General features: G+C 32.9%; 2 protein-coding genes across 3 annotated transcripts; one reads left to right on the plus strand and one right to left on the minus strand.

Moving 5' to 3' along the window:
- Positions 1-3139: 3139 nt before the first annotated feature.
- Positions 3140-5269, minus strand: LOC111425809 (Cytochrome c1). Its single transcript, XM_023060069.2, has 5 exons — positions 4984-5269; positions 4677-4724; positions 4233-4381; positions 3886-4178; positions 3140-3827 (listed from the first exon to the last, which is right to left on the minus strand). Exons 1-5 carry the CDS (start codon positions 5053-5055, stop codon positions 3469-3471), a joined length of 921 nt encoding a protein of 306 aa, XP_022915837.1. The 5' UTR covers positions 5056-5269; the 3' UTR covers positions 3140-3468.
- A 360-nt stretch (positions 5270-5629) lies between these two features.
- Positions 5630-16651, plus strand: LOC111425808 (trailer hitch). 2 transcript variants are annotated; one of them, XM_023060068.2, is made up of 7 exons: positions 5630-5838; positions 6158-6610; positions 6831-7042; positions 11807-12109; positions 12220-12476; positions 12530-12744; positions 16524-16651. In XM_023060068.2, exons 1-7 carry the CDS (start codon positions 5718-5720, stop codon positions 16529-16531), a joined length of 1569 nt encoding a protein of 522 aa, XP_022915836.1. In that variant the 5' UTR covers positions 5630-5717; the 3' UTR covers positions 16532-16651. The 2 variants fall into 2 exon arrangements, with proteins under 2 accessions (XP_022915836.1, XP_071056696.1); XM_071200595.1 differs by having other exon boundaries at positions 6158-6418.
- Positions 16652-17252: the final 601 nt, after the last annotated feature.

Below are 17252 nucleotides of genomic sequence, written 5' to 3' on the forward strand. Positions count from 1 at the left end.
ATGTATTTTTACTTTTAAGTAAAAAAGATAAAAGAACTTGCATCGATAAATACTTTGAGGATGTAGTTCCCAAATATTCTGATGTACAGTTTAAAAAATCTTACTTACTCTCTATGTTTTGTGCCAATACTTGGCTACCGTCATCACTTTTTACATATTTTCCCCCTTCATCATAAATTATTTTTACATTTAACTGTCTTTCAATTTTAGCCATTGTATTTAACCGGAGAACTTCCTATTCGGTTTTTAATTTTAATTGAATAGAACGTTTTCTACAAATCAAACTGTTATTTATTGTTTTTACTAGCTTACAATATTTTATTTTTGTTTAAATAAATCTAACTTTGACACTTTCAAAAAACTAAATACGTCTTAAAGGTTATGTCGACTTACACTACACTTCCTACACTTGCCGGCGAGTCGGTGCGAAAAGTGTCTGCACTTTTAAAACTCAATCGCTTACCAAACGCGGCGGCACTATCTACACTTGTTTGCACCAGTCTACCAAACACTATTTTTAAGAAAAAGTGTGCACTGGTGTACGTTAGTGCAAGATACCAAACAAAGCTATTATTGTATTTATTTTCGTTTGTTATCGTCAACACTAAACATACAAATTAACATTGAAGTTATGAGTGTATTTATTTCAAAATATAATAAAGAAGGGTTTAAGAACACAAAATTTACAATAATGACACGAAACTGTCGAATTGTCAATAACCTAACCTTCAAATTCAAAATTGCCTGTGTGTGAACCTTCCTCGCATTCAACCAATCACGTGCAAGGTCAATCTGGTGACAAATTTAAAATACTCCTCCTGGTTTAAAAACAGAGTATAATTGCCAAAGAAAACTTCAAGGTATAATTAATGTTTGTAAACAAAACTAACCTTACATAACATTCCTTCACGCTATAATTGACATTACAAAAGAAAACTTCACGCTATAATTGCCATTACTAATTGCCAAAGAAAACTTCATGGTATAATTAATGTTTGTAAACAAAACTAACCTTACCTCACATTCCTTCACGCTATAATTAACATTACAAAAGAAAACTTCACGCTATAATTGCCATTACTAATTGCCAAAGAAAACTTCATGGTATAATTAATGTTTGTAAACAAAACTAACCTTACCTCACATTCCTTTACGCTATAATTGACATTACAAAAGAAAACTTCACGCTATAATTGCCATTACAAATTGCCAAAGAATACTTCATGGTATAATTAATGTTTGTAAACAAAACTAACCTTACCGAACATTCCTTCGCGCTATAATTGACATTACAAAAGAAAACTTCACGCTATAATTGCCATTACAAATTGCCAAAGAATACTTCATGGTATAATTAATGTTTGTAAACAAAACTAACCTTACCTAACATTCAGCGTCTGAAGACACAGGGCTAAACCCGAAACTTAAAAATATACTACTTAGCGCTGAATAACAATTAAAACTAGAATTAACACTTGCACTAGAACTATACTCTGTTTTTAAACCAGGAGGAGTAACCGCGAAAGTCAGATTTACACTGGAAAAAATCACTAGATATTTTGGCGGTAAATTTAAATTAATAATTATTATTTATTTATTTACTTATTATTGTATTTATTTTCGTTTGTTATCGTCAACACTATACATACAAATTAACATTAAAGTTATGAGTGTATTTATTTCAAAATATAATAAAAAAGGGTTTAAGAACACAAAATATACAATAATGACACGAAATTGTCGAATTATCAATTACCTAACCTTCAAATTCAAAATTGCCTATGTGTGAACCTTCCTCGCATTCAACCAATCACGTGCAAGGTCAATCTGGTGACAAATTTAAAATACTCCTCCTGGTTTAAAAACAGAGTATAGTTTCTATGTACAGGTGCACACACGGCGACTTTTCAGCCGGTAGGTAGCTGTCTTTGATTTGTATTGCGATCTGTCTTTCTCATCCTACAATGTCGCTGATTTCGAACGAATTGATCGAGAATCTTTTTGAAGTGAAGAAGAGTTATATAAAAAAAAGTATGAAGGAATACTCGAACGTAATCATTAAACGGAAACTATGGTTGGAAGTTTGTGAAGTTGTTGTTCCTGAATGTTCCTGAATTTTACAATATTTCGTATTGTTGATGATCCAGTAACATATTGGAATGACAAAGTTTGCAAACTAGATCCAGTTTCCAAATATCTGTAAGAGAAGATAGGTATCTACATATATTATCAACTACACTGTGGTTTTATATCATGTAACGATGTTCAAAAGCGTTGGAATAACCCAAGGTTTATATATAAGAGGTTGTCTAGGTTCGTACGCAATCATACTGCGCATTACGTCACATGTGGAAAATAATACCGCCAAGCAATTCAAATTAAACAAAGGCATGGAGCACCACATGGCCATGAGGTTGCGTGCGCAATCCGTGATCGCTTACGTCACGAAACACTCCTGCTCTTGCCCCTCGCCCACAAACTAAAATCAAAGTATTGCAGCATAGGAACTTAGACAACCTTTAATATATAAACCTTGGGAATAACCTGCAGACTTGTTTTCGTTTAAAAAAAAAACAAAATCAGTCCAAGCTGCCAACAAGAGGCGCAAATATGTTTGCTTCAATAAAATGTTATTTTTATTGTGATGCTGTGATAATTGTACTACAGAAAGCAACATAGAACTACTTTGCGCTGATGATGATGTTGAAGGCCACACCAAAAGTGGACCTCTTGCATCCACTTCAATGTCAACCTCTCTACGTAAGAAAATAAGAACGCTAAAAAATTGTTCAGCTATCGAAGATGCAGACAAGGCATTGCTGCAAGCTCTGGAAGAGACTAAAACTGATGAAAACACCAACTGCGCTTTATCTCCGCACTCTTAGCCCAAACGAGAAACTGGATGCTAAGATCGGAATATTAAATATATTTAAGCAGATCAACAAATTATCGGCCGATCAAAAGTCTGTAGTGTGCGGTATTTCTAAGGATGACTTGAGGGTAATGGGAGTGAGAGACTGTAGGAGAGTGGCTAGGAGTAGACGGGAATGGCGTGAAGTTGTTGTAGACGCTAAAACCCACCAAGGGTTGTAGAGCCAAAAGAAGAACACAAACTTGAAATAAATTACAAACATCTATAAACATTTGAGAATTTATTTAAACAAATAGGTGTTAAGCCCCCAATAATCGACATAGATGTTAAAATTCCATTTTAAAACGAAAAAAAAAAATCATGTATAAATTAAAATTAAAAATGAGGTAAAATAATAAATTGCTACTACTCTCATATCATTATTTAAAAAAAAACTGTCGCCTCTTGGTGTCGCTCTTCAACTTCACCTACTATGTACAAAAAAAAAAGAAAAAGGGATGTTTAATTGACTTAAAGAAAACGATAATTCATTTCTCTTTTCACACTATCTTGGCGGTTTGTTTTTTTTCTTGGGCTAAATTATTCTATAAAAATCGTTACTTCTTCGGATTGAAAACGATTTTACGTGATTTTAGCACCGACCACTTATGCCTCTTCAAATAGTAGGTGAACACTAAAAGAATGGTAAAGATTCCCGCCGTTCTAATCAACATTCTTTTACGTTCGTCATGTTCTGGCTCGGACGTCCATTTCAAAAATGTTGCGACGTCTTTCGCCAATTGACTGGCAGTGGCTGGTGTTCCATCTTGATACTCCAACACTTCATTATACAAAGCTTGAGCCATAGAAATAGCTCCACCGGGGAAATATGGATTATAATATTGACCTTCTCTTAATACGATTCCAGCTGGAGCGTCACAATAACCCGTTAACAAAGCAAAGATGTAATCTTCACCTAATTTAAAAAATAGAGATTATTTTTGCTTAGATTTAAAATTATATATTTGATATACCTCCATGACGGGCTGGAACGATATAACTTAGATCTGGTGGAAAAGCACCATTATTGGCAGCACGAGCAGCTTCTTCGTTTGGATATGGACTTGGGAAATAATCGGAGAGTTTTCCGGGTCGTTTAAACATTTCCCCAACTTCATTCGGGCCATCAGTTACCTGGATTTCTTCAGCTTCCGCTTTAGCTTCGTCTTCCGTGTGGGTTACACCTACGAGGTCGCGATACGCGATATATTTCATAGAATGACACGCTGCGCACACCTGTTTGTACACTTCATAACCTCTTCTCACGCTATAAAATATTTAAATTATATAAAAATGTAATTGTGTGCAAGAAAAAACTTACCTGGCATGATCAAGACTGTTTAAAAGCCCGTTGTGATACCACGGATTCTTTGGTGGATGCAATTCCAAATCAGAAGCGCGAACCGACTGGTCTAAAGCAAAAGCTAAAGCACCAGCCCCTCCAGCCAAAGCTCCAATTGTTGCAAAGAGCTAAAATATGAATTTTTTAAGATATGAAAATAATGTATTTTGTTGAGAAAATTTTGATATTTATTATAGGCGCTAGATTTTAATAATATACATAGAAAAGTACAAAATATCTTAAAAAGAAAGTTTATTTCACAAAAATTACCATAACCTAACAATTTTACGCCATCTCTTAATGAACATCAAAACTTTCCATAACCTCACAAAAAAGCATTTATTAAAAGATTTACAAAAAAAACGATTTTTTTGTTAAATTTCAAAAATCTACATTTTATAATAAAAAAGAAGTCATTCTTACAGCTTTTCTTCCTCTGGTCCATTCCCTGGCAGTAGAATAAGAGCTTATCTAAAAACAATTTAATGACATTTAAGATATATTATGTAATAAACTACGAATTAAATAATAATCTAATGCATATTCCCAATAATAACACGGTTAAATTTTGATTATTTGATAAATTACGTAAGTGAGGGTAATCAAAAAAATATCCATATGCACTTTGAGATTAATTATTAAACATATAGCGTTTCTATGGAAACTCACCTTGAAATATTATTGAAATTTAAGTTTATATTTCGTCAAATTGCTTATTAAAAGTACTTACTTGATTAAGAACAACACCGTTGTTCGTTTTTAAGAGACCCGCACCGCAAATCCTTCCTACCGACGCAGCCATGTTGACCTGAAGGCTAAGGATCGGTTCGTAAATTATCGGTTAGTTTTCTAATTAAAAATAATAAAATCGTTTTAAAACATGCAAAACCCCCAGCGATGCAAAGTGCTCGAGGCGACGTGTTATTTCATTAACGCAATTTTTCGAAACCGATCGAAATTGTATTTTTTTGACAGTTTACGTAACCTCCGTGGGTTATCAGGGAAATTTTAGCATCTAGGGTGGTATTTATAATATGAAAATTCATAAAAAATTTTCACGAAATTTGCGAAATTTAAAACAAAATAATGTTTAATTTAATTATTTGTTGTTTTAAAGTTGATTGTGATATAAATATGGTGTGAATTTGTTTTAATTAAAATTTTATAAATAGAAATTGATATAAATATTGATACTTATTGAATTATTATAATTTAATTAATAATTTTGTTCTATTTTTAACGTTTTAATTAATTAATTGTAATAAATTAAAGCTAATTTTTCAAAAAATGTTTGTGTTTTAGTAATTTTATTTATGGCTGGTTGGTGACACTTGTGCGGCATACGTCACTTCTCCCAGCTGTTTTTGTACGCCATTTGTGGTGGAAGATTTTGATTTTTGTTTAGTACGCTACAAGAATCGGTTGATATCTTTGCCATCGGTATTCTTAAAGCAAGTTTCGAAGATGAGTTCTGGGATGCCGGAGCTGGGCTCCAAGATAAGCTTGATATCGAAGGCCGATATCCGCTACGAGGGCCGTTTATTTACTGTCGATCCCCAAGAGTGTACTATCGCTTTGGCTTCAGGTAAGAAATCTATCAACGGAAACGTATTTTTTTGTTTACGTCCACGCTTATCACATTTTTTAAATAATTTCGTTAAACAATTTTTAATGTTATATATCGATATATTTCATTAATTTCATTTAGGTACTGAAATATAGATAAAGTATTACGAATTTAACGTGTATTTTTAACTATTTAACACTTACTTTTTTCAACAATTCTTGGTAAAAAAAAATTAAACGGTAAAGAATCATTCATTCTCTTTAGGATCAACAAAATTACCAATCTTTATTTCATAATTTCTTCCTATCTTAATTTTTTTCTTTGTTTTTTTTTGCAGTAAGATCATTTGGTACAGAAGATCGTGAAGCACCATTTCCTGTTGCCCCCCAAAATCAGGTTTATGACTACATCCTTTTCCGTGGTTCGGACATCAAAGATATCCGTGTGGTCAACAATGTTTCCTCACTTCCAAACGATCCAGCGATCATGCAGTTGTCGGTGCCCCCATCTCTCACTCAGCAAGCGTTCCAGACACAAGGCTTCCAACATCCAGTCCTTGGGGCGATGCCGCCACAGTTGGCTCAGTTCAACACTTACGGTATGGGTTTAGGGGCGGGTTTGGCACCTGGAATGGGGATACCCACTCGCGATCCACGTTTACCACCTGTTGCACCTACTGCTGGTGGTAAACCTGGCGAACAACTTACTATAGGGGGCGGAGGCCCACCACCTCAACAAACTGTTGAATTATCTCCTGCTGTGGAACCACCACGACCAACCAACGATCATGGTACAATAATAAAAATATATCAAACGCTTTTAGTTGCTTTTTGGATTGGAATTGTAAGCGAATTGCATGGAGTTGATATTTAGAATTATGACATTAATTAAATATGTTTATAGTTGTTTATTTTGGTTTAGTTGGGCTTGATTAGATATAAGTAGTTTTGCTATATGCTTCAAATAAGCTTACTAAATATATTATTTTAATTGATTATATTTTTGTTTAGCTTCAGTATTAGATTTAATCAGTGGAGGATCAAGAAGTACAACTCCAGCAAGTTTAGGATCGAGAAAATCTCCAACTGCCGACCAAGGAGTTCAAGCTGGTGGTAAAAAGGATGAGAAGAAAGCTGTGAAACCAATTCAACCACCAAGCGGTGGTCAAAGATCCATGAATCATCAACAGCGCGACCGGAAGGATTCTAGAGGTGAACCTCAAGTAAGTAGTTTTATTTTAATACTAACTTTAACTTAATAAATTCAAATGTATTATTATTCTGAAATTTCACAACAAATAAAATGTAATTGATTAAAAAGGTACTGTAATGGTGATCTGATCTGATTATCACACATTCTAGGAAATTAAGGTATAAAGTTAGATTTATTATTGTTAATTTATACATTGTTGCTAATTTGTATGGAAACAGTTAGTTATCTCCTAAAAAAGATGCAAAAGATTTAATGTTTTTTTGAAATCTTTTACAATAAAGACAAATTAAGTATACAGGTGTCATTCAAAAAGTTATGACGAAACAAAGTTACGTTTTCTTTAATGGAACACCTGTATATTATTTCATATTTCAGTTCATGTCGAAATTCTAAACAAAATTCATGTAGCACATAATTAACCTAAACTTAACCGTTTTTCAGATATTGAGCTTTTAAAAATTTACGAATTTATCTAATTAGTGACGTAATTTATCTTTGAGCGCAAATAGGCCACAGTTACTAACGATAAATCGCCATAAAAATGTCACTTAGTTTATTTTATTTTAATACTAATTGAAAAATTGCATATGACGATTTACCGTTAGCAACGAAAATGATTGGTGTCGGTATAAGCTCCGCCCATCTCTGTGACGTCAAGGCTTAGGTTGTCTATTATCCAAACTATTTTGTATTTTTGACATATGTTATGTCACTGCGTTGCTATGGAGATGAGAAACTTTCAAAGGTAACTTGATGAACTATGAACATAATCCACTAAAATATTTTGGTGTAATTTATGAGAGTAATTTCAAACTTCAATATCTCGAAAACGGTTAAGTTTAGGTGTATGATGTGTTACATAAATTTTGTTTGAAATTTCAAAATGAACCGAAATATGAAATAATACACAGGATGTTTCATTAAAGCAAACGTAATTTTGTTTCGCCATAACTTTTTGACTAACCCTGTATACTTAATTCATCTTTATTGTAATAGATTTTAAAAAAGACTAAAACTTTTTAATATACTTTTTATTTAAACCGACCGTTTTCATACATATCAGCGATCATCTATATCATAATTGTGCACGTCATCATGTGTCTGGAGTTTATCAAAATTATCTTAAACATATATGAGACATTCGTAAATAAAACAGGGTCTTCTGGGTCTCACTATCTGATTCATTTTATTAATACAATTGCAGAAATATTTGTCTCAAAGTTGCTTAGAATTATAAAGTATTTGTGCAGATGACTTCATGTCCCACATAATTAAGAAATCTGATAAGCAGAGCCTGGACTGTTTAGGAAACGCGTGCCCCTCCACGTGGAGGAAATGGTTCTCTCCTCATGCTTCGTTTTATGTCGCTGAATATTGAGACTGGAGCGTTTAAGAATCTCTTTCCTAAACGGCCCAGGTCCTACTGATAAGGACCAATAACGTTTTTTAACGTGAAAATTGTTATCAAACTCATTGCGCTTTGAAAAATGTTGTATAATCACGTGTTTTGAATAATTTTTCTATTATTCTTAATTCTATTGTTTCCTGTTGCAGAGAAAAAGCTTATTCCGTGATTCAAAGGATTAGTTATTCATGAAGGCTTTTCCAAGATTTCCAGATCATTAAAATGAATGTTTTATTTTATATGTTTTAAATAATGTTTTATTTTTTCATATCATTTAGTGTCCGACCGAAAGCAAAACCGAAATTCGTCTTTTATCTCAGTTTCGGCCGAAGCTGTTTTAGAAATAAATAAAAGACAAAATGTAAGGATTTTAATATTATATTCATCGCAAAGTAAAAGGCATGACCAATCTTAATAATTATAATTAAATAGACGTATTGTAATTTAAAAGTAAAAGTTTTTCAGCATTATTCTCCAATAAAATATTGCGTTGATTAGCAAATATTAACCCAGCAGCACTAGAGTTCTTCCCTATCTACACTTGTTGGTGGTGCTGAGAGGTATTTTAGAAGATCCTTTTGTAGGCTGTTCTAAAATATACACTGCGTTAATTAATTATTGTACTCGACGCCATCATCGCAAGTATGCAACCAATATCACAGTATTGTTATTGCAATACGAAAATCGCGTATTATATTATGCTGTGATATTGGTTGCATACTTGCAATAATGACGTCAGGTACGATAATTAAGTAATTAACACACTGTATATTAGCATTATATTTTACCTCTTTGTTGTCTGTATTATCCTGATTTTATAATTTGCCATTGATATAAGCGGTATAATTATAGAAATAAACATTTTCAAAAGACAATTCTGATGTGGCTTCATAAAAGAACTTTAATTAATCACTAGATGACAAAGTGTTTATACCACTTTGTTCAACCAATCGTTGCAACATTAAAAACATGCTATTTCACTGCACTTCTATGTCCTGTAGTAAATGAGTGAAAAGTCCGCACTGATTTTGACAATCTGTCAGTTTTCTGGTCGCTTGTTCATTCCTTTGAAAGTGACTGACTGTTTTTCTGCATCATTAGGTTTCTTCTAACCGCACTTTTGACAGCTAATTGACACAAGTTAAACAAAGTGCTGTTTCAACCGAACCGTGGACTGATTCGCGACGTTCTACAACGCGCTCCAGCGACCGTCGGACGCGTTCATGTACGCATGCGCGATTAGTCAAATTCGTACCTGATCTCGACCAAGTACGGTTCGTCACGTCTTTTAGCGCTTACGCATAATCAGCATAACTCATTTCCAATTTCATTTTTCTACTTCTACTTTAGTTCATTTTTGTTAAAAAAATGAGTAAATCGATTTCGTTTGAAATGGTACGATATTTGTTGAGCCAAAATTCCAAGAAAGGAAAAAATCGATAACGTTCTATACTCTGAAAGCAACGGTTATTCACGACTTGATATTTGTAACCAGTGACGTACCTTTAAATTTTCCACGTTATTTCTCGAATATTTTTTGCACTTTTGGTTAATATCTCAGAAACTAATTAACGGATTTGCAGCAAGCTTTTATTGAAAAATTAAGTTATAAAAAATATAACGTCAATTTTTTTGAAGAAATAAACCAAACAAAGAAACTTTTATTGTATTAACCGACCTACAGCTCCTAATCTGATAAATTTTAAAACTCGTCCTCACTACTATCCGTGCAAAAAGCCAAGTCCCCTCACTTTAGAGATCGATATCTTCGTAACTGCTCGATGGGAAAAATTGCGGTAAAGTTTATTGTAATCAGTGAATATTTCTGCGTATCACATGTTAATTTGGAAATTTTCGGGTACGCTGTTTTTCTTTTATCCCGAGTTAAGTGAAAAAAGTGCCCGATTTTTGAGAGTGCCAACTTTGTCTATTTTGCGATTGTTATTCTCCAAAATTATTTGACGAAAAAATTTCAAATTTGAACTGATGGTAAACCGATGCGTTCTTAATGTAGGGCATATATTATTTTTTCGATATTCCATATAGTTTCGCGGAAAATCGCAGTTTAGTAGAAGTTTCACTATTAGAGGTTGTAATAATTAAACTTTCTGTTGCTACATCAATTCGAACGTCGTTTTGTAAATAATTATTTTCAACATTAACAACATTTTGAAAACACTTCAACCAGTCTTCAACAGCGATACCAAAAACCTCTAGTGACATGGTTTCGCAACAATCGTAAAATAATTCTGTAAAATAATCGAACACATCTCTAAAATCGGAAAGGGTGATTTCTACCCTTAAAACGGCAATCGGGCAGATATGACGATATACGTGTCAAATATTTTTCCATACACTTACTTGTATGCCAAGTTTTAAGAAAATCGGCGTATGGCACTTCCCTAGTGTTACTTGTTAGCTTCATTTTGCTTCATGTGTTATTGACGTTTCAAAACTTGTCGATACTCTGAATTGTGAAATTTGGACAAATGTTGCTTCAATCCATATATATTTGTTTTTTTGGTTCGTTACTGCTCAAAGAACTAAGGTTTTTCAAAGTTTATACAGGATGTTTCGGTGATTCGGGGAACAAATTTAACCACATATACTAGCCTGAAAATGATGACGATTCATGTAAAAAAATTGGTAAAAGTCTTCAAATTTCACAGATACAGGCCATCAAAGTTAGGAAATTTTAACACATTTTTCCAAATATCTTAAACACTATTTACAGTAAAGCGCTGAAATTTGGTACAGTATAAATCAATGTGATGTAAAATCGTTAGGCAATTTATGAGTTGGATCGGTCCGCGGGAACAATGCTATACAGGCTGTTCCTAAAGTTTGTTTGCTCAGAACTTTTTTATTCTATCATAACCCTACATTTATTTTTGCAGTTCCTAATAGTAAATTTGGTTTAAAAACTTTTATTACTCTTAGTAATATTGATAAAAATCACCGTTTTCGTGTTAAATGCAAAAATGTTGGGTGCATTTGTTACATTTGTTCCCCGAGTCACCAAAACACTGTATATGGTTTTTGACAAGTCACCAGTGCCTCTAGGTAGCTAGGACATCTTTAATCTTCTTAGTTAAAACAAATATATGCAAAAATTGTTTATATGGTATTGACTGAAATAACTCAAAAATGGTACAACCTAGACATATGATGACTTACAGCAAGTTATATTAAAATTTAGCGAAAATGCAATAAAAATTGGGACATTCCATTTAAAATAACGAAATAGGCTCCATTTCCGGTATAACCGGAAGTTGCAGAAAACTCAATATGTTTTAGCTCCTCAGATAAACCTAATAACTGTATTATCATTTACTTTATATAATTTATTGTCATAAATTTTATTATTAGGAATATCAAAACCGTAATATGCATCGAAATCAAAATCATCAATATCACCACCAACAACAGCAGCATCATCAACAACATAATCGTAACCAACCTCAACGTCAAGGAAGTTGGACGACGCCGCGTGGTTATATGCGACAAAGGGGACGACCAAGAGGTGGTTATAACAAGCCCCCGCAGGGCGGAGGCCCCATGAATCAACAAGGCACCGGTGGAAAACCGAAAAACACGCTCAAATTCGAAAATGATTATGATTTTGAACAGGCCAACACGGAGTTTGAAGAGTTACGTAGTCAACTAACTAAGGTAATTATTCAATTTCCTTTTTAAACTGCAACTCTAATCTTGTTTTATATTTTTAATTTTTTTTTTATAATTTTGTGTTTCTTGTTTGGTTTAATATTTGCGAAACGCAGGTGAAGTTGGATGACGGTAAGCCTGAAATGAACGGTGACAGTGATAAGAAAGATGACTCTGGCAATGAAACAGGGGCGGGAGAAGGAGAGCCGGAGGAGGAGCACGAGGTTTACTACGACAAGGCCAGGTCGTTCTTTGATAATATTTCTTGTGAGGCTGTTGAACGATCAAAAGGACGATCTCAACGCACAGACTGGCGTATTGAAAGGAAACTTAATTCGGAAACGTTTGGTGTTTCCGCAACAAGACGTGGCGGGTAAGAAAATAAGAAGTTTTATTATAAATTATGTTACAAACTTTGTTTATTAGTTTTCGTGGTCGAGGTGGATTTCGTGGAATGGGTTACCGCGGAAATTATCGTGGAAATTACAATAATCGAAATGGAGGAGGTCCACAAAGACGGGATCAACACCAACAGGTACATCAAAATGGTAAACCAATGGGCCAGCAAAACTCCTCAAATAAGAGCAACGTACAATCTTCCGGTAACAGTCAAGAAAATAAGACTGCAGCGACTGTAGTGAGTAAGTAAACTAATTAATTAATACAGGTGATTCAAAAAACCGCTGACAGACTTCTAGGGCAGGTAATACATCAAAAATTAAGATGAAAAGTCTTAATATACATGGGGTCGCAAATGCCTCCTTAACGAGATATAGCGGGTTAAAATTAAACATTATCTGCAATAAAAAGCCCTTTTTTAAGAATATTTTCAACTCCACTGCTAATTTTGCCAAATGTGCAGTATTTTCGTGTAAAGTGATCTATCAATGATCGACCAATAATTATTATTGGTCTCTTACAAAACTTTGATTAAAGGAACAGTTTTTGATTGAATTAACAAATTTTCTACAAACGTGTTTTTCTTAAAAACTATTGTTTTGATCAAAGTTTTGTAAGAGACCAATTGATAGATAATTGATCATTTTACACCATATATATACTATCTCCTATATCACTGACTAAGGCAGCAAAAGAGTGTAAAGACTAGAGTGCAGATATATATATATATATATCTGTCTCTGTCATGCCCCCTTCTACTCAAGAGGCATGCGTGAGCACGCGGTGAGTACGCTTTTATCTTATTGGACGGTGAATTAAAATTTAATAGCAACTGATGACCTTGATGTTTATAAATCACCAAATAAATGTTTGACATAAACATAACCTAAAATCTAAATATTTAGTTATGTATATTATAGGTTTCATGTGTATAATAACATAATTATTAACATATTTTAGAACTAAGCAATTTAAAATGTAATTATTATTTGTTAAGAAACTGAAGAAAATTTGTTAAAAGTAAAATAAAAAAGAAAAAGAGTAGTGGAGATATTTTTGGGGCCTAAAAATTGGTTGAACAGATAGAAGGAAAGATCTCAGTGTAATGAAAAAGAATTCAAAATCCTCCTTTTCTTGAAACATTTTTCTTAGAAATTTAATTAATAATTACATGGACGAAAATTTTATGATAGAATATTATGTACATTAAATAGTAAGTACATATTTTGAGCTCACAAATTATGTTAAAAATTAATAACTATATTTTGGTACACATTTTTAATAATTACTATGTATGTATTAATTTAATTTGAAAAATATAATGTTTAATGAACAACCTACATAAATATGATATTTAAAGCAATATTCAACCTCAATTTCACACAAAAGTACATATATTCTAATTTATTTGATGCATCAATGATAATTTATAGTTAAAGTAAACCATCTATAATAATTGCATTTTAAAGCTGCACAAAATGCGCGCGAAACACTTCAAACTCTTTAAAATTTACGATTCGCGTAAGCGCTTCGCGACATGGGGGCATGACAAAGACAGACAATAGATCATTCTGTCTGCCTTTGATGGAAACGCTCTGCTCCATTGAGGTCTTATATATAATCTAGAGTGCGTATGCTGTTGTCCCCCAAGGTTTATATATAAAAGGTTGTCTAGGTTCGTACGCAACCATACTGCGTATTACGTCACATGTGGAAAATAATACCGCCAAGCAATTCAAATTAAACAAATGCATGGAGCACCACATGGCCATTAGGTTGCGTGCGCAATCCGTGATCGCTTACGTCACGAAACACTCCTGCTCTTGCCCCTCGCCCACAAACTAAAATCAAAGTATTGCAGAATAGCATATATATACTATCTCCTATATCGCTGACTCCCTATCTAAGCAATGAGTGGCGAGCGTTTCCATCAAAAGCAGACGGAATGATATATGTTTTGTCTTTGTCGTGCCCCCATATCGCGAAGGCGCTTGCGCGAATCGTAAATTTTTAAGAGTTTGAAGTGTTTTGCGCGTATTTTATGCAGCTTTGAAATGCAATTATTGTAGATAGTTGACTTTAATTATAAATTATCGTAGATGCATCAAATAAATTAGAATATATGTACTTTTGTGTGAAATTGACGTTGAATATTGCTTTAAATATCAACTTTATGTAGGTTGTTCATTAAACATTATATTCTTTACTTTTGTTTAGGCAACCCAAATAACAAACCAAATTTTATGTAACCATGACAATTTTGTCGATTTCAAATGTTATAAATAAAACAAGAAGCCATTATTGTATTAGATTTTAGGTTATGTTTATGTCAAACATTTATTTGGTGTTTTATAAACATCAAGGTCATCAGCTGCTATTAATTTTTAATTCACCGTCCAATAAGATAAAAGCGTACTCACCACGTGTTCACGCATGTCTCTTGTGTAGACGGGGGCACGACAGAGACAGATATATATATATCTGCACTCTAGTGTTTACACTCTTTTGCTGCCTTAGTCAGCGATATAGGACATAGTATATATATGCAGAATAGGAACTTAGACAACCTTTAATATATAAACCTTGGTTGTCCCCATCACGCCTAAAATGAAGCCAGAAAGGTCGCCATGTTAGATGTACCAACTTAGCGGGAAATGCGAAATTCATATATATACTTATGCAAGAGTTTACATTATTATAAACTGAAAAGACAAAAAATATTAACCAAAACAAAACATTAATTTTTTATTGATAAATAATTATTAATTATATGATATTTTAAAAGAACTTAATAATTTTTAGCCACAACCCTTATAATTAACATAAACTAAGAAGAAAATATTTAAAGCAATTCTGATTGATCACGTTAACCTTTGCTTATAAATAATTGTTAGTTTATTTAAAAAAAACTGAACATTCCTTAATAATAACCTTTACTTGAACTTCAATTGAAGACCTCGGTGTAAGAAGGGAGTAGCTCCATTTATCAAGAGAAGGAGTTGTCCCCTTCTTACACTGTGGTCTTCAATTGTTAATTCCAAGTCAACCTGCCAAATTATAAAAAACATATGTGAAACGAAAAGAATTCGAAAACTTTCATCAAAAATCAAATTTTAATAAAAATAACAATATGTTTATGAGAATTGTGAGGTTATAATTGTAGGTACAATAGAGACTTGAAACTATAGCTAACAATAAGTTCAGGTCGGTACATCCAACATGTCTGACTTTCTGATTACCCCCACCACCACCACATACGCTCTCTAGATTATATATAAGACCTCAATGCTCTCCTCTCATTGCTTAAATAGGGAGTCAGCGATATAGGAGATAGTATATACAGCGTGTCCCGTATCTTCCGCATCAGAGCATTATACGGTTGTAGGATACATTATTCTGAAGCGATCTTTCTAATAAAATTTTTTCGAAATGTTTATAATAACCGCACGGGAACTGTTTAAGGAACTGTTTTTCGTCCAATCAGCAGATCGCAAATCAGACTCAGGTAATCGGTGCCACCCTCGGCCAGTCCGCTACGCCGATGATAACTCGTTTCCCACGTGTACTCACCAATAGATTCGTCATGGAAAGAGAAATAAACTTTTTCGATGAATCAAAGTTGTCCGTTATTGGTCGTCGTTAAACAGTTCCCGTGCGGTTATTATAAACATTTCGAAAAAATTTTATTAGAAAGATCGCTTCAGAATAATGTATTCTACAACCGTATAATGCTCTGATGCGGAAGATACGGGACACGCTGTATATGCTTTACACGCGTAGAGAGCAATGGCGTAGACAATATTTTTAAAAAAGTGCTTTTTATTGTAGGTAATGTTTAATTTTAAAGAAACTTTGATCCGCTATATCTCGCCAACGAGGCATTTGCGACCCCATGTATATTAAGATTATTCATCTTAATTTTTCATGTATTATCTACTCTAGAAATTTGTCAGTGGTTTTTTGAATCATTCTGTATAGTTTGTGTATGTTTCTAATATAATTTAAATTTTTTTTGTTACAGATAAATAAAAGTTGATAAATTTATTTAAAAATAAAGACCGACAACAAAACAAATTAAAAGAAAAATAAGGGTGTCGTAAAAAAAAAAAAATTAGAATGGTTGGTGTGAAAGTTTCTATGCGTTAAAAAGGAGATTTTTTTGTTTTCAATTATTTTTTATAAGTTAAAAAACTGTGATGATTGACTCCGATCCGATTAAATATTATTTTTTTTTTTGGAACAGAGATCAACAGCAGCATGTTACGCACGGTAAAGATTGTGTTTATTTTTTCTTTTTGTTTTTCGCCCCTTCCAATGATTAAGGTTACAATTACAAATTTATTATTATTTCTTTTTTTTTTTTTAAATTTTTGGTGGCATTGATTAATATCGTTTGAAAAGAAAAATTGATTTTGATGTTTAAGTTTATGATTATTATTAAGAATGGCTAGGAAAGTTATTATTACTAGAGGCATTACAATTAATTTTTTTTCTTTTAATCGGCCCGCCACTGGGTTTAAAAAGCTATCAACAACCGAATGTATTTTTAATTTATTTTTTTTTATGTAATCATCAGCATGGTATAGAATATAGGAAAGATATAAACGGTCCATATATACATATATTTTTTATTTTTATTAATTTCCCCCCGTTTTGATATAACATTTTAACTACAACACATACACTTATCATTAAAAAATTAACAATAGTAATTAAAATTTCCTTACGTAACTATCCATTTGTGAAGATT

This window comes from Onthophagus taurus, chromosome 1, assembly GCF_036711975.1.
Source record: "Onthophagus taurus isolate NC chromosome 1, IU_Otau_3.0, whole genome shotgun sequence".
NCBI lineage: Eukaryota > Metazoa > Arthropoda > Insecta > Coleoptera > Scarabaeidae > Onthophagus > Onthophagus taurus.

Excerpts from the sequence above, each read along its gene's own strand:
- LOC111425809 (XM_023060069.2), bottom strand. The coding sequence starts at position 5,055 with ATGGCTGCGTCGGTAGGAAGGATTTGCGGTGCGGGTCTCTTAAAAACG. Across the intron at positions 4,725-4,983 it reads ACGGTGTTGTTCTTAATCAA|ATAAGCTCTTATTCTACTGC; the intron begins GTAAGTACTTTT and ends AATTGTTTTTAG. Across the intron at positions 4,179-4,232 it reads AACAGTCTTGATCATGCCAG|CGTGAGAAGAGGTTATGAAG; the intron begins GTAAGTTTTTTC and ends AATATTTTATAG.
- LOC111425808 (XM_023060068.2), top strand. The coding sequence starts at position 5,718 with ATGAGTTCTGGGATGCCGGAGCTGGGCTCCAAGATAAGCTTGATATCG. Across the intron at positions 5,839-6,157 it reads TACTATCGCTTTGGCTTCAG|TAAGATCATTTGGTACAGAA; the intron begins GTAAGAAATCTA and ends TTTTTTTTGCAG. Across the intron at positions 12,110-12,219 it reads TACGTAGTCAACTAACTAAG|GTGAAGTTGGATGACGGTAA; the intron begins GTAATTATTCAA and ends TGCGAAACGCAG.